Below are 19,143 nucleotides of genomic sequence, written 5' to 3' on the forward strand. Positions count from 1 at the left end.
CTGTGCAAAGTCAAAAACCCTATGGTCAAAACCGAATGGAACCGTACACACATACAGTTCTGTACGGTTCCCATTGACTCCCTTGTTAAAAAATAAATAAATAAATAAAACGTATACGGTTTAATACGGTTTTTCACCCAGACCAAGAAACATGGTAGACTACGGTTTTGGGTACGGGTAAAAAAAAAAAACCATATAAGACGCAAAACGGACTAAACCGGATGATGCGTTTGGCAAACGATTTACAATGTTAAGTCAATGCATACGGTTTTCTTTATCGTTCCGTATGGTTTTTACCTTGAAACCGTACACGGGAACTGTATAGCAAATGCCTTGGACAGTTCTAAGATTCATCCCATATCTAGAGTATAGGGGATTGGCCTGGCAATCAGGTGAGCCGGGGCAGATTCCCAGTGGGCCGCCCAAATGGTCAGTCAATGGGCCACCCGCTATCTGTAGGATGGCAGAGCTAGGCAGAAGGACAGGCAAATTTGTGTGCGGAGTGTAGGCTGGCACCGCAACTCATCACACACAGTGACACCGCACTGACCATTGCCAGCACGCAAAGTCCCGATGCTAACCCAGACAGGACCTTCCATACTAACTACAGAAGAATTTGGGCTCCTGTTCCCTTCTCCATCATCCTCTTGCTTCTCGCAAAAGCTGGTGCTGGCAGAGGGGCCGCGGTCTGGTTGTGAGTGAGTTTTAATTTTTCTTTGGGTGTAGGAAGCATGACAGTGCTCAGACAGGGAGGTCAAAGGTCAAATGTCGGCAGGGCAGAACACACAGTAGATCCCTCCACTGCTGCTGGGGCAGATTACACCCTGACAGGCAGCTACAGTAATGTTCCCCAAAATGGAGATCTCCAGGTGTTACAAAACTACAACTTGGGAGATGTAATTCTGCAACAGCTGGAGACCCATAGGTTGGACAACACCGAGATGAGCCATTCATTTAGTACAGGCCAATCCTCCTATGCAGTGGATGCAGTGTGTGACACTATTACTGTATAGTCACAGGATGCAGTGTGTGACACTATTACTGTATAGTCACAGGATGCAGTGTGTGACACTATTACATTATATTCACAGGATGCAGTGTGTGACACTATTACTGTATAGTCACAGGATGCAGTGTGTGACATTATTACTGTATTGTCACAGGATACAGTGTGTGACACTATTATATTCACAGGATGAAGTGTGTGACACTATTACTGTATAGTCACAGGATGCAGTGTGTGACACTATTATATTCACAGGATGCAGTGTGTGACACTATTACTGTATATTCACAGGGTGCAGTGTGTGACACTATTACTGTATATTCACAGGATGCAGTGTGTGACACTATTATATTATATTCACAGGATGCAGTGTGTGACACTATTATATTATATTCACAGGATGCAGTGTGTGACACTATTACTATATAGTCACAGGATGCAGTGTGTGACACTATTATATTCACAGGATGCAGTGTGTGACACTATTACTGTATATTCACAGGATGCAGTGTGTGACACTATTACTGTATATTCACAGGATGCAGTGTGTGACACTATTATATTCACAGGATGCAGTGTGTGACACTATTATATTCACAGGATGCAGTGTGTGACACTATTACTGTATATTCACAGGATGCAGTGTGTGACACTATTATATTCACAGGATGCAGTGTGTGACTATTACTGTATATTCACAGGATGCAGTGTGTGACACTATTATATTATATTCACAGGATGCAGTGTGTGACACTATTACTGTATATTCACAGGATGCAGTGTGTGACACTATTACTGTATATTCACAGGATGCAGTGTGTGACACTATTATATTATATTCACAGGATGCAGTGTGTGACACTATTATATTATATTCACAGGATGCAGTGTGTGAAACTATTACTATATAGTCACAGGATACAGTGTGTGTGACACTATTATATTCACAGGCTGAAGTGTGTGACACTATTACTGTATATTCACAGGATGCAGTGTGTGACACTATTATATTATATTCACAGGATGCAGTGTGTGACACTATTATATTATATTCACAGGATGCAGTGTGTGACACTATTATATTATATTCACAGGATGCAGTGTGTGACACTATTATATTATATTCACAGGATGCAGTGTGTGACACTATTACTATATAGTCACAGGATACAGTGTGTGACACTATTATATTCACAGGCTGAAGTGTGTGACACTATTACTGTATATTCACAGGATGCAGTGTGTGACACTATTACTGTATATTCACAGGATGCAGTGTGTGACACTACTATATTCACAGGATGCAGTGTGTGACACTATTACTGTATATTCACAGGATGCAGTGTGTGACACTATTATATTCACAGGATGCAGTGTGTGACACTATTATATTATATTCACAGGATGCAGTGTGTGACACTATTACTGTATATTCACAGGATGCAGTGTGTGACACTATTATATTATATTCACAGGATGCAGTGTGTGACACTATTATATTATATTCACAGGATGCAGTGTGTGACTATATTATATTATATTCACAGGATGCAGTGTGACACTATTACTGTATAGTCACAGGATACAGTGTGTGACACTATTACTGTATAGTCACAGGATACAGTGTGTGACACTATTACTGTATAGTCACAGGATACAGTGTGTGACACTATTATATTCACAGGATGAAGTGTGTGACACTATTACTGTATATTCACAGGATGCAGTGTGTGACACTATTATATTCACAGGATGCAGTGTGTGACACTATTATATTATATTCACAGGATGCAGTGTGTGACACTATTATATTATATTCACAGGATGCAGTGTGTGACACTATTACTATATAGTCACAGGATACAGTGTGTGACACTATTATATTCACAGGCTGAAGTGTGTGACACTATTACTGTATATTCACAGGATGCAGTGTGTGACACTATTACTGTATATTCACAGGATGCAGTGTGTGACACTACTATATTCACAGGATGCAGTGTGTGACACTATTACTGTATATTCACAGGATGCAGTGTGTGACACTATTATATTCACAGGATGCAGTGTGTGACACTATTATATTATATTCACAGGATGCAGTGTGTGACACTATTACTGTATATTCACAGGATGCAGTGTGTGACACTATTATATTATATTCACAGGATGCAGTGTGTGACACTATTATATTATATTCACAGGATGCAGTGTGTGACTATATTATATTATATTCACAGGATGCAGTGTGACACTATTACTGTATAGTCACAGGATACAGTGTGTGACACTATTACTGTATAGTCACAGGATACAGTGTGTGACACTATTACTGTATAGTCACAGGATACAGTGTGTGACACTATTATATTCGCAGGATGAAGTGTGTGACACTATTACTATATAGTCACAGGATACAGTGTGTGACACTATTATATTCACAGGATGAAGTGTGTGACACTATTACTGTATATTCACAGGATGCAGTGTGTGACACTATTATATTCACAGGATGCAGTGTGTGACACTATTACTGTATATTCACAGGATGCAGTGTGTGAAACTATTATATTATATTCACAGGATGCAGTGTGTGACACTCACTGTATATTCACAGGATGCAGTGTGTGACACTATTACATTATATTCACAGGATGCAGTGTGTGACACTATTATATTCACAGGATGCAGTGTGTGACACTATTATATTCACAGGATGCAGTGTGTGACACTATTATATTCACAGGATGCAGTGTGTGACACTATTACTGTATATTCACAGGATGCAGTGTGTGACACTATTACTGTATATTCACAGGATGCAGTGTGTGACACTTACTGTACATTCACAGGATGCAGTGTGTGACACTATTACTGTACATTCACAGGATGCAGTGTGTGACACTATTATATTCACAGGATGCAGTGTGTGACACTATTACTGTATATTCACAGGATGCAGTGTGTGACACTATTATATTCACAGGATGCAGTGTGTGACACTATTATATTCACAGGATGCAGTGTGTGACACTATTACATTCACAGGATGCAGTGTGTGACACTATTACTGTACATTCACAGGATGCAGTGTGTGACACAATTATATTCACAGGATGCAGTGTGTGACACTATTACTGTATATTCACAGGATGCAGTGTGTGACACTATTATATTCACAGGATGCAGTGTGTGACACTATTACTGTATATTCACAGGATGCAGTGTGTGACACTATTATATTCACAGGATGCAGTGTGTGACACTATTATATTCACAGGATGCAGTGTGTGACACTATTATATTCACAGGATGCAGTGTGTGACACTATTATATTCACAGGATGCAGTGTGTGACACTATTATATTCACAGGATGCAGTGTGTGACACTATTATATTCACAGGATGCAGTGTGTGACACTATTATATTCACAGGATGCAGTGTGTGACACTATTACTGTATATTCACAGGATGCAGTGTGTGACACTATTACTGTACATTCACAGGATGCAGTGTGTGACACTATTACTGTACATTCACAGGATGCAGTGTGTGACACTATTACTGTACCTTCACAGGATGCAGTGTGTGACACTATTATATTCACAGGATGCAGTGTGTGACACTATTACTGTATATTCACAGGATGCAGTGTGTGACACTTATATTCACAGGATGCAGTGTGTGACACTTATATTCACAGGATGCAGTGTGTGACACTTATATTCACAGGATGCAGTGTGTGACACTTATATTCACAGGATGCAGTGTGTGACACTTATATTCACAGGATGCAGTGTGTGACACTATTACTGTACATTCACAGGATGCAGTGTGTGACACTATTATATTCACAGGATGCAGTGTGTGACACTATTACTGTATATTCACAGGATGCAGTGTGTGACACTATTATATTCACAGGATGCAGTGTGTGACACTATTACTGTATATTCACAGGATGCAGTGTGTGACACTATTATATTCACAGGATGCAGTGTGTGACACTATTACTGTATATTCACAGGATGCAGTGTGTGACATTATTATATTCACAGGATGCAGTGTGTGACACTATTACTGTATATTCACAGGATGCAGTGTGTGACACTTATATTCACCGGATGAAGTGTGTGACACTATTACTGTATATTCACAGGATGCAGTGTGTGACACTATTACTGTATATTCACAGGATGCAGTGTGTGACACTATTACTGTATATTCACAGGATGCAGTGTGTGACACTATTATATTATATTCACAGGATGCAGTGTGTGACACTAGTATATTATATTCACAGGATGCAGTGTGTAACACTAGTATATTATATTCACAAGATGCAGTGTGTGACACTAGTATATTATATTCACAGGATGCAGTGTGTAACACTAGTATATTATATTCACAAGATGCAGTGTGTGACACTAGTATATTATATTCACAAGATGCAGTGTGTGACACTATTATATTATATTCACAGGATGCAGTGTGTGACACTAGTATATTATATTCACAGGATGCAGTGTGTAACACTAGTATATTATATTCACAAGATGCAGTGTGTGACACTATTACTGTATATTCACAGGATGCAGTGTGTGACACTATTATATACACAGGATGCAGTGTGTGACACTATTACTGTATATTCACAGGATGCAGTGTGTGACACTATTATATTATATTCACAGGATGCAGTGTGTGACACTATTACTGTATATTCACAGGATGCAGTGTGTGACACTATTATATTCACAGGATGCAGTGTGTGACACTAGTATATTATATTCACAGGATGCAGTGTGTAACACTAGTATATTATATTCACAGGATGCAGTGTGTGACACTATTAGATTATATTCACAGGATGCAGTGTGTGACACTATTACTGTATATTCACAGGATGCAGTGTGTGACACTATTATATTCACAGGATGCAGTGTGTGACACTATTACTGTATATTCACAGGATGCAGTGTGTGACACTATTATATTCACAGGATGCAGTGTGTGACACTATTATATTCACAGGATGCAGTGTGTGACACTATTACTGTATATTCACAGGATGCAGTGTGTGACACTATTATAATCACAGGATGCAGTGTGTGACACTATTACTGTATATTCACAGGATGCAGTGTGTGACACTATTATATTCACAGGATGCAGTGTGTGACACTTACTGTATATTCATAGGATGCAGTGTGTGACACTATTATATTCACAGGATGCAGTGTGATAACTATAGTCATAAAATACATCAACTGCTTCTGGATTTATGCAGGATTTGTGTGCCAGGGCTGCACTTTAGTTCCAGTCCTGCCCTGATAAGGGATATCTAGCAGATTGTAGGGGGTTCAACTGCTGCTGAGACCCCCACGGATCCCAAGAATAGAGGCCAAAGGTCTATATAATATGTCTATTCATTCTATATGGGGCTTCTAAAGACTGCCAAGCACCGAGCTGCTTCCAAGTTCACTTTTCTGTTCTCAGGGTCGGTGAAGGTCTCAGGGACCAGACCCCAACCAATCTGCCAGTTTTCCCCATTCATTCTGCATTCTGTAAAGTACGTGCACTTTAAAGGGGTACTCCCGTGGAAAACTTTTTTTTTTTTTTTTTTTAATCAACTGGTGCCAGAAAGTTAAACAGATTTGTAAATCCCTTCTATTAAAATATCTTAATCCTTCCAGTACTTTTTAGGAGCTGTATACTACAGAGAAATCCAAAAAAGAAATGCATTTCCTCTGATGTCATGACCACTGTGCTCTCTGCTGACCTCTGCTGTACATTTTAGGAACTGTCCAGAGCAGCATATGTTTGCTATGGGGATTTTCTCCTGCTCTGGACAGTTCCTAAAATGGACAGCAGAGGTCAGCAGAGAGCACTGTCGTCATGACATCAGAGGAAATGCATTTCTTTTTTGGATTTCTCTGTAGTATACAGCCCCTAAAAAGTACTGGAAGGATTAAGAATTTTTAACAGAAACGATTTTCAAATCTGTTTAACTTTCTGGCACCAGTTGATTAAATAAAAAAAAAGTTTTCCATGGGAGTACCCCTTTAAAGACTGAACTAGGAGAACCAGCAGGCGCTCTCACCTTCGTACGTCTCAAAGATCTGCACCGTGTCTCCAACCTGAAGGCTCAGCTCTTCTCCATGTGTTGCTTGGAAGTTGTAGATGGCTGAAAAAACCCAAAAAACAAAGAAGAAATGTCACATTTAACTAGAGCGGTACAAAGCCTCATACATACGAAAGGAAGGAATCAAAGAAGAGCGATCTGGAAGTCATTTCCTATTCCTTCCAACATGTGTCCTCAAGCCTCACAATAAGAGAGATCAAAACCCAAGATATCTAGAATATGTTCTCACAGGATGCTCAGCACTTGTCGACTAAGGCCCACGGTCTATGGCAGTGGTCTCCAAACGGTGGCCCTCCAGATGTTGCAAAACTACAACTACCAGCACGTTGGCTGTCCTTAGAGTACCTATTTAAGAAGAACCTTCATTGTTTAGAGCAACTGTCTCCAAACTGTGGACATTCACATGCTGCAAAACTACAACTCCCAGCATGCCCGGACAGCCAACGGCTGTCCGGGCATGCTGGGAGTTGTAGTTTTGCAACATCTGGAGGGCCACAGTTTGCAGACCACTGCCACAGACCATGGGCCTTAGTCGGCAAGTGCTCTCCTATCTTGTGATCTCCAACCTGTGAACTATGTGGGAGATTTATCAAAACCTGTCCAGAGGAAAAGTTGCCCAGTTGCCCATAGCAACCAATCAGATCGCTTCTTTCATTTTTAACAAGGCCTCTGCAAAATGAAAGAAGCGATCTGATTGGTTGCTATGGGCAACTGAGCAACTTTTCCTTTGCACAGGTTTTGATAAATCTCCCTCTATGTCCTGCAAATAAGACTTATATGGTCATAATCAGGCCAAAACGTAGACATAAGAAGACTATGGTGTATGGCCGCTCAGCAGATATTCCAGAGTATATATTGGAAAACTAATGTTGATGTGATGTTAATGGAGCCTTTAAAGGGGTACTCCAGTGGAAAACAAATGTTTTCAAATCAACTGGTGGCAGGAAGTTATACAGATTTGTAAATTACTTCTATTAAAAAAAAAAAAATCTACTCCTCAGCAGCTGTATGCTCCACAGAAAGTTGTGTAGTTCTTACCGGTTTGACCACAGTGCTCTCTGCTGACACCTCTGTCCATGTCAGGAACTGTCCAGGCAGGAGAGGTTTGCCATGGGGATTTGCTCTTACTCTGGACAGTTCCTGACTTGGACAGAGGTGTCAGCAGAGAGCACTGTGGTCAAACTGGAAAGAACTACACAACTTCCTCTGGAGAATACATAAGTAGCTGATAAGTACTGGAAGGATTAAAGGGGTATTCCAGGCAAAAACTTTTTTTTTATATATCAACTGGCTCCGGAAAGTTAAACAGATTTGTAAATTACTTCTATTAAAAAATCTTAATCCTTCCAATAGTTATTAGCTTCTGACATTTTCTGTCTAACTGCTCAATGAGGATGTCACGTCACAGCAGCTGTGCATGATGGGAAAATATCCCCATAGGAGCTGCACAGCTCCTGGGACGTGAATCATCAGAAAGCAGTTAGACAGAAAACAGCAACTCAACTTCAGAAGCTAATAACTATTGGAAGGATTAAGATTTTTTAATAGAAGTAATTTACAAATCTGTTTAACTTTCCGGAGCCAGTTGATCTATAAAAAAAATGTTTTTGCCTGGAATACCCCTTTAAGATTTTTAAATAGAAGTAATACACACATCTGTATAACTTTCTGCCACCAGTTGATTTGAAAACCTTTGCAAGCTGCTTCCGATTTAAGGAACAAAAAAAAATTTAAATTTTTTTTTTCAAAAAAAATAGTGATAGATATTATATATATATATATATATATATATATATATATATATATATATATATATAATATCTATCTATCTATATATATAATCTTTGATGGCTTTCATGTTTAACCATGTGATACACTACAGATATAACTTGAAGCTCTTGGGACCCAAATGCAAAAACTAACAGGGTACCATGATACTGGGGTCTTCTTATGTGGTCAAGGATTCTTCAGACTTCCACCTATCTTTACAGCCCCTATAGTTATGCCCTGGGTCTGGTCTAGTTATGTATTTCTATATTCCATCTGACCGTCTTTAAAGGGGTACTCCGGTGAAAACCTTTTTTCTTTTAAATAAACTGGTGGCAGAAAGTTAAACATATTTGTAAATTACTTCTATTAAAAAAATCTTAATCCTTCCAGTACTTATTAGCTGCTGAATGCTACAGAGGAAATTCCTTTCTTTTTGGAACACTGATGACATCACGAACACAGTGCTCTCTGCTGACATCTCTGTCCATTTTAGCAACCGTGCATAGCAGATGTATTCTAAGGGCAGCATGGTGGCTCAGTGGTTAGCACTGCTGCCTTGCAGTGCTGGGGACTTTGGTTCAAATCCCACTAAGGACAACAATAAATAAAGCATTATTATTATTATAATCATAATATCAGCAGAGAGAACTGTGCTTGTGATGTCATCAGTGTTCCAAAAAGAAAATAATTTCCTCTGTAGTATTCAGCAGCTAATTAGTACAGGAAGGATTAAGATTTAAGATGTAAAGTAATTTACAAATATGTTTAACTTTCTGCCACCAGTTGATTTAAAAGAAAAAAGGTTTTCACCGGAGTACCCCTTTAAAGACTAGCAACACAGGAAAAAGGGAAAGCAGTACCCATGGGGGCTATATTCTGCGCAGGGGCTGTATACAAAACAACGAATAACCAATACTGCTCCTCTAGTTGACGCTTTAGTTTTTGTTCTCTACAATGCGAGATCAGGTTGCACAGAATTTCTCACTACCTATACATGTGACCTCAATTTTTGGGCTAAATTTCACACATGGTCTGAGGAAGTCTCTGCTATTCCATGGACTCTCTGCAGAGACATAACCTGAAGATTCTGAACTCCAATGCAAAATCTGCAGAAGGGTCCCCAACTCTAATACAGTCAGGGGCGTAACAATAGAGGTAGCAGTCACACCGGGGCCCTGGTGCCTAAGGGGGCCCCAAAACACATCTGCCCCATATGCCAGTATTTTAATTGGCATATGGGGCCCTATCGGGGCCCAGAAGCTACAAGCTACACCTCTGAATGCAGTCACTTTATATATTGTCCTCACTGTAGCGTACCCCCAGAGGTAATTTAACCCCTGTATATAGGACCCCCCCATAGGGTGTTTGCCTCCTGTAGATAGGACCCCTCTCTAGGACCTCCTTGCAAGTAGGACCTCCTTGTAGGTAGTTTGCACCCCAAATGTAGGACACTCCAGTAAAGAGTTTACTCCCCTGTATGTAGGACCGATGGTACCTACCTAAATGCTGTGGCCTATTATGGGTGTGGTTTACTGTGAGCGGGGTTTGCAGGGTAGGGTTCCTTTTCCGAATTTTCCCTATATATTGTCCTCACTGTAATGACCCTCTGTAGGAATTTGCCACCTGTATATAGAACCACCCTGAAGGTTGCTTTCCCCCTGTAGGTAGGACCCCCCCCCCCCACCCGTAGGTAGTACCCCTTTGTAGGTAGTTGGCGGGTGTTCCAGGTATCCCCAACCAGCTAATCAGACACTGATGGCCTATCCTGTACATGGTGGATAAATTAGCACGATGGGAAAACCCCTTTATGTTTAGATCCTCTGCTTGCTGTCAGCAAATGAGACTATTATGACAGATTGGTTCCCATTCACTGTTAGCAAGCAAATGTGGTGGCCCAGTATGGGATGGTGTGTCTCCGTACATTTCGCCTGCCCTGTCAGGAAGAGTCCCTCCATGTCCCCAGGGACCCCCTTACAGTGTAACCACTATTGTATATTTGTTTGTATTACTAGCACACTGTTGCTTTAAATATAATACCATGTGCTTGTTACCCAGGAGGCACTAGTGATCAGGTGACCCCCCAAGTGACCTATGGGATCCTTGCTAAGCTCCCCTATAAAACCAAGGGAAGGGCGGCAATCGTTATCTTGGAGCTTCTCTCTCTCTTCCTGCTGAGGTCCAGTGCAGTCCTGTCTAGTGTGTGTGTCCAGAGTGTTGGAGGCCTCAAAGTCCAGTCCTGCAGCCGCCATCAAGTCAAGTAAAGTCACAGCTTTATGAGTCAAGTCAAGTCAGTCCCTGTCATCTGTCAAGTCAGTGTGGTCTGCATTCAATTGTCCAGTCCTACTACAAGTCCCAGCAAGCCCTTAAAGTCTCTGCGTCACTGGTCACCTCCTTGGGCCCTGGCTGAACTGTATAGACTTTACCATCTGTCTAACGTTGTCCGTAACTTGGCGTCGGAGTCTTTATTGCCCCCATGCCTAGCCCAGGATCTAGCGGTATACCTTTGGGTGGTTATAGGCTAAACCACACCCTGGCATCACGAAAGGGGTTAATGCCATCTGCCCCACACCACACACCCCGCCACCACACAAAAGATCTTGAAAAAGTTTAATTATACCAGCGTTTTCCAACCAGGGTGCCTCCAGCTGTATGCAAAACTACAACTCCCAGCATGCCCGGACAGCCTTCGGCTGTCCGGGCATGCTGGGAGTTGTAGTTTTGCATACAGCTGGAGGCACCCTGGTTGGAAAACGCTGCATTATACAAATAAAAAAATACGCTTTATTCACTGAAAGCGGAGCTCCCCTTTAATTTGGCAGCAGGATGCAGACAGATAGCGCTGTTATTATGAACATCAATATGTCCGCATCTTCTATCATAACAGTCTCTTCCACCCGCTGAACGCCGGCCACTCAGCCCCCCCCCCCTCCCTTGTTTCCACCACTCTATTCTATATTGTTATTACACCGGCCAAAAACTTCCTGTGTTGGCAGTCATTAGGCGAGGATATTGCCGTTATTACTAAATCAATGGAAGCCGACGTGAAAAACAACCGAGCGGTGAATAGAAGTGACTCAAGTTTCCCGATCACTGTGTGCGAGAGAAAAGAAAGCCCTGTGAACTTTACACCGCCAGAGAAAGACGAGACGCGGGGCTGACAATCCATGGGCCGAGATATGTCCTGTGTCAATAGTCTAATATTACAGGTTTTCTTCAGGAAATAAAAAAAAAATAATAAAAAATAAAAAAAATTATATATATATATATATATATATATATATATATATATATATATATATATATATAATATATATGTCCTCGAGTTGTCCTTAGAGGGTTTTTTTTAGGATGAAAAAACCCATAGCTGCTTTATTACAGAAACAGCGCCATCCTTGTCCTCAGGTTGTGTGTAGTATCACAGCTCAGTTCCATTGAAGTGAATGGAGACGAGTTGTAATACCACACACAACCTGGGGACAGGTGTGGAGCTATTTCTGAAAGAAATTTCTTTGCTCTTTTTGGGATGGAAGAAGCTGCTATGTTTTTCTAATCCTAAATAACCACTTTAAAAAGGGGTACTCCGATGGAAAACATTATTATTATTTTTTTTTAATCAACTGGTGCCAGAAAGTTAAATAGATTTGTAAATGACTTCTATTAAAAAAAAATCTTTACCCTTCCAGTACTTTTTAGCAGCTGAAATTCTATACTTTTTGAATTTCTTTTTTTGTCTTGTTCACACCGTGCTCTCTGCTGACACCTGCAGCCCGTATCAGGAACTGTCCAGAGCAGGAGAAAATCCCCATAGCAAACCTATGCTGCTCTGGACAGTTCCTGACACTGGCAGCAGGTGTCAGCAGAGAGCACTGTGGACAAGACAAAAAAGAAATTCGAAAAATATAGAATTTTCTCTGTAGCATACAACTGCTAAAAAGTACTGGAAGGGTAAAGATTTTTTAATAGAAGTCATTTACAAATCTGTTTAACTTTCTGGCACCAGTTGATTTAAAAAAAAAAAAAATCCGCTGTCACGCCCCCTTCCCATAGACTTTGGTTGAGGGGGCGGGCGTGACGTCACGAGGGGGCGGCCGCGAACACAGAAGCCCGCACACAGCGTTTGGAGTAATGAACTTCCGGACGCTGCGAGCGGAGCTCCGAAAGGCAGGTCAGCGCACAACCCCTTTAAAGGGGTTGTCTGTTTTTTTTAAAAACATATCCGCTATCCACATTATTGGGGATAAGTGTATGATCATGGGGGAGTTTAACCAATGAGACCCCCCCCCCCAGCCACCGTAGTCCGTGGGAGTGTTCTTGGCTCCACCTTCCGAGACAAACTGGTTTCAAGAGTGATGGCCCACTTCGCCAATCACCGGCTGTGGAGGGACAAATTGTTGCGGCCGCTGACTGGTGTAGCGGGCAGTCACTCTCGAAACCGGCACATCCCGGAAGGTGAGGGCCTGGGTGCTCCAAACTAAGAGATAGCCCCATTTTGGAAATCACAGCGAGTTCCAGATTTACATAACAGGAGTACCCCTTTATGGTGGATTTACACGTATTGAATCTGCAGCAGATTTTGATACCACAATGGGTCTGCGAAAATCTGCAAATCTGCCACTATTGCCAAATATTGGGGGAGAGTTATCAAAACCTGTCTAGAGGAAAAGTTGCTGAGTTGCCCATAGCAACCAATCAGATCGCTTCTTTCATTTTTCAGAGGCCTTTTCAAAAATGAAAGAAGTGATCTGATTGGTTGCTATGGGCAACTCAGCCACTTTTCCTCTGGACAGGTTTTGATAAATCTCTTGGTGTTTTATCACATGCATTTTTTTCATTAGAAGTCATGTGATTCTTTCACCATATGACAAACAATTATGGGCAATTATTATGCTAAATAAATAAAAATAAAAAAAAGCTAGGAAAAATTTCAATATTAAATACAAATTGTATTTTTTCTGCCTCCCCCCCCCCCCCCCCCCAAGGAGGAAAAAAGTAAAGATTACATGGGGAAAAAAATGCAATACCCTTAGCATGCTGTGATTTGGGAAAACTGCCCCTGAGTCTAAATACGTCATTAGGGATTAGGGTGCATTCACACAGGCGGGTTTACAGAGAGTTTCTCATTGCGAGTTTGAGCCGCAGTGAAATTTCCGCAGCCAATCCCTTTTGAACACAATGTAATCTGTCGCAGCTCAAACTTGCAGCGGGAAACTCGCAGAAAACCGCCCATATAGACGTACCCTTAAAGGGTGAAAAAAACTAAAATAAAAACACCTCACGGGTATGTTGTTTCATATTTTCCTATTGACTCCTAGCTACCATCTTGCCACAGCATTTTTAGCCCCACAAAAATGCCATACAGTGAGTTTTTTGGGGCATTTAGTTTTTTTTTATGTATAAAGGGGTAGAAACATATACAGGATTAGAAAAATATAACAGTTTTCTCTCCAAAAACAGCGCTGCCACCTGTCCTCTGTTTGCGATTGGTATTACAACTCTGATTCATTCTCTTTAAAGGGTCTATTCACACGGCAGAATTTCCACTTGCGGAATTCTGCCTCAAATTAAAGTCCATAGACTTCTATGGGATTCCGCACTCCCATTCACACTTCTGAATTTTCGCTAGCAGAATTCCGCACGCAAAAATTCAGAAATGTGACTAGACCCTAATGGAACTGAGGATTCTGAAAGTCATATAATAGTCGAATAACTAGTCAGGAGCAGGCGGCCATATTGGTTGTCACACAACTTTCCCTATTGTTAGGATATGAGAGCACAAAATGTGAAAAGCTTTTGGTAGAAAACAGAGTCCTGACAATGATCTCATTTTCCTACCGCGTCTGCCACCTCCTGCCTGTGACTGCTCAGCCCTCACATTTTCTTCCCATTTAAGGCCTAGTTCACATCCGTATTAGAGGTTCGGGTGCAGATTCCGTCAAAATTTTCCAAACAGAAAAGTGCAGCGTGCCGCCCTTGTTTGTTAGGCAATATGCCGGACACCATGACAGAAACCTGACCGGCCCCATTATTGTCATAGGGAGCCATTGGCTGCTGTCAGAATCTGGTGTGCAGAGGGTTTGGCGACACTTTTTTTCCCTCTCGTTCCGCTTCTGTGATAGAGCAGAACGGACAAAAGTATGGTGACAGGAATTAACCTTTACCAGGCAATACAGAGAATTCAATGTCTAGTGCCTACAACTCCCAGCATCCTCTCATACACACAGGCTCTTGGTTTGGAAGACACATATTGGAGACCAGTCTCAGACACTAATGATGCATCTGCTTAAAGGGGTACTCAGCAAAAACATAAAAAACATATCATGATCCTAGAGATAGCAGCAGCAGTATACAGATAGAGCTGAGAGAGGAGGTCTACAAGTACTATGGGAAAGATTTATCAAAAGCTGTCCAAAGGAAAAGTTGCCCAGTTGCCCATAGCAACCAATCAGATCGCTTCTTTCATTTTTAACAAGGCCTCTGTAAAATGAAAGAAGTGATCTGATTGGTTGCTATGGGCAACTGGGCAACTTTTCCTCTGCACTGGTTTTGATAAATCTCCCCCTATATATTCTGATCCCAGACATAGCAGCAGCAGTATTCAGAAAGAGCTCGGAGGGGAGGTGTATAACTAATATATATCCAAATCCCAGAGATAGCAGCAGCAGTATACAGATAGAGATAATAGAGGGGAGGTGTATAACTACTATATATCTCGATCCTATAGAAAAATAAGCAGAAGTATACTGAGGAGTCTTATAAGTACTATATATTCTGGTCCTAGTGATAGCAGCGGCAGCAGTATACAGATAGAGCTGGGAGAAGAGGTATATAACTACTATATATCCTGATCCCAGAGATAGCAGCAGCAGTATAAAGAGAGCTGGGATCAAAGGCGTATAATTACCATATATCTTGATCCCAGAGATAGCAGCAGCAGTATACAGATAGAGCTGGGAGAGGAGGTCTACAAGTACTATATATTCTGATCCCAGAGATAGCAGAAGCAGTATTCAGAAACAGTTGGGAGGGGAGGTGTATAACTAATATATATCCTAATCCCAGAGATGGCAGCAGCAGTATACAGATAGAGCTAGAGGGAACGTGTATAACTAGCAGCAGCAGCGGCATTCAGAGAGCTGGGATCAAAGGCGTATAACTACTATAGATCTTGATCCCAGAGATAGCAGCAGCAGTATACAGATAGAGCTGGAACAGGAGGTGCATATCTGCTATATATCTTAATCCCAGAGATAGCAGCAGCAGTATACAGATAGAGCTGGGAGAGGAGGTCTACAAGTACTATATATTCGGATCCCAGAGATAGCAGCAGCAGTATTCAAAAAGAGCTGGGAGGGGAGGTGTATAACTAATATATAACCTAATCCCAGAGATGGCAGCAGCAGTATACAGATAGAGCTAGAGGGAACGTGTATAACTACTATATATCTCGATCCTATAGAGAAATAAGCAGCAGTATACTGGGGAGTCTTTTAACTACTATATATTCTGGTCCCAGTGATAGCAGCGGCAGCAGTATACAGATAGAGCTAGGAGAAGAGGTATATAACTACTATAGATCTTGATCCCAGAGATAGCAGCAGCAGTATACAGATAGAGCTGGGACAGGAGGTGCATATCTGCTATATATCTTAATCCCAGAGATAGCAGCAGTACACAGATAGAGCTTGGAAAGGAGGTGCATATCTGCTATATTTCTTGATCCCAGAGATGTCAGCAGCAGTATACAGATAGAGCTTGGAAAGGAGGTGCATATCTGCTATATATCTTGATACCAGAGATGTCAGCAGCAGTATACAGATAGAACTGGGAGGCGAGGTATATAACTACTATATATCCTGATCCCAGAGGTAGCAGCAGCAGTATACAGATAGAGCTGGAACAGTAGGTGCATATCTGCTATATATCTTAATCCCAGAGTTAGCAGCAGCAGTATACAGATAGAGCTGGAACAGGAGGTGCATATCTGCTATATATCTTAATCCCAGAGATAGCAGTATACAGATAGAGCTTGGACAGGAGGTGCATATCTGCTATATATCTTGATCCCAGAGTTGTCAGCAGCAGTATACAGATAGAACTGGGAGGCGAGGTATATAACTACTATATATCCTGATCCCAGAGATAGCAGCAGCAGCAGTATACAGATAGAACTTGGGTTCTAACCAACCAGATGGAATCCTATACCTGATTATGTAATTCTGTAGTTCACAGGCACTCAGTTGACCCAGGGCTGACTACTTCCTCTAATAGTTAAACACTGTGATTTTCTTTGGGTCAGGCTGGTGATCACATGACCCAGTTACAGTAATGAAACAAATGGTTTCCTGGAGTGCTTCTTTAAGGTAATCTCAAACTGTCAACAGGTCGGACAAATCCTAGGAACCTGCTAACTTTATTGGATGGATCTTATTGATAACTATATAAGGTCTTATTACTGCTATATATATATATATATATATATATATATATATATATATATATATATATATTAAACTGCCCCTGAATTCTACAGAAGTTAGTCCATCCATTATCTCCAGGTCGTGGCTCTCACGTTACACCTGCTAAGGGATCAGAGGAGCAGGCAGACAAAAGTCAAGGCAAACCAGCGCCTCTGGCTGCAAGAGATTAACCCCTTAGAATACTCTGCATATAGCTGAGGCAGTGTTTCCCAACCATGGTGCCTCCAGCTGTTGCAAAACTACAAATCCCAGCATGCCCGGACAGCCATTGGCTGTCCGGGCATGCTGGGAGTTGTAGTTTTGCAACAGCTGGAGGCACCCTGGTTGGCAAACATTGAGCTAAGGTATAAACTGAGCCTACTATGGATTAACCCTGTACATCCCAACACAATCTGTACACAAGCCAAAGGAAATTACACTTCCACCTCCCTCCCTCATCTAGGATATAACTACAGTTTTCGTCAATACACCGGCAAGGACACGTTATGGGGACACGTTATGGGGACACAGCGTGGAGCAGACAACTTAGGTGGAGTTTACCGAGATAACAGCAATGTTTACTCTCCTGTTAATAGGTAAAGAAAACATAAAAGGCAACATTCTGATTCATAATACAGGAGTAGACACTTTACAACAACCTGTAGAGAGGAGAAGATGTAGCAGAGCTCAGTGTGTCCTAGCACTCTAAATCTAACCGCAAAATGACATAACTGAATCCAGCTCTGCTACGTCGGCACAACTCTCTCTCTATGGGTATGCAGGGGTTAAGGGGATTTACAGTGGGGGCATACACCAGGGCTAGTCTGCAAGGCTTACAATCTAAACAGGATTCCCCCCAATGCACTGATTTATTGACTGCAGAGAAGTGTTTAGGCATACTCACCCACTCCGAACTTCTCCCTCTTAGTGGGTATCCAGCGGGCCATGTTACATTGGTGTTTTCAAGTGGGGGTGAAAGTTGGCACCAGCGAAGTTAACGTGCAGGGCTCCTGCCCTCCCCTTGCTGCTCACTGTACTCCACCATGTTCTGTGACTCACAGGGAGGGTGCTGGGGCAGGAGGAGGTGCAGCAGAGGGGGTAGGAGTGGTTACTGGTATAGCAGATGGGGCAGGAGGTGGTGCAGCAGAGGGGGTAGGAGTGGTTACTGGTATAGCAGATGGGGCAGGAGGAGGTGCAGCAGAGGGGGTAGGAGTGGTTACTGGTATAGGAGAGGGGGCAGGAGGAGGTGCAGCAGAGGGGGTAGGAGTGGTCACTGGTACAGCAGATGGGGCAGGAGGAGGTGCAGCAGAGGGGGTAGGAGTGGTTACTGGTACAGCAGATGGGGCAGGAGGAGGTGCAGCAGAGGGGGTAGGAGTGGTTACTGGTATAGTAGATGGGGCAGGAGGTGGTGCAGCAGAGGGGGTAGGAGTGGTTACTGATATAGCAGATGGGGCAGGAGGAGGTGCAGCAGAGGGGGTAGGAGTGGTTACTGGTATAGTAGATGGGGCAGGAGGAGGTGCAGCAGAGGGGGTAGGAGTGGTTACTGGTATAGGAGATGGGGCAGGAGGAGGTGCAGCAGAGGGGGTAGGAGTGGTCACTGGTATAGCAGATGGGCAGGAGGTGGTGCAGCAGAGGGGGTAGGAGTGGTCACTGGTATAGGAGATGGGGCAGGAGGAGGTGCAGCAGAGGGGGTAGGAGTGGTCACTGGTATAGCAGATGGGGCAGGAGGAGGTGCAGCAGAGGGGGTAGGAGTGGTTACTGGTAT

The 19,143-nt window shown here is 42.3% G+C and overlaps 1 protein-coding gene across 1 annotated transcript in view; it reads right to left on the reverse strand.

Moving 5' to 3' along the window:
* Window positions 1–18,553, reverse strand: part of DOCK5 (dedicator of cytokinesis 5) — a 146,206-nt gene extending 127,653 nt beyond the window's left edge. Inside the window, 2 exon segments of the mRNA XM_056571148.1 lie at window positions 7,111–7,194; window positions 18,283–18,553. Coding sequence (XP_056427123.1) covers window positions 7,111–7,194; window positions 18,283–18,325 — 127 coding nt within the window. The 5' untranslated portion in view covers window positions 18,326–18,553.
* Window positions 18,554–19,143: the final 590 nt, after the last annotated feature.

Source organism: Hyla sarda, chromosome 4 (assembly GCF_029499605.1).
Source record: "Hyla sarda isolate aHylSar1 chromosome 4, aHylSar1.hap1, whole genome shotgun sequence".
In the NCBI taxonomy this organism is placed as follows: domain Eukaryota; kingdom Metazoa; phylum Chordata; class Amphibia; order Anura; family Hylidae; genus Hyla; species Hyla sarda.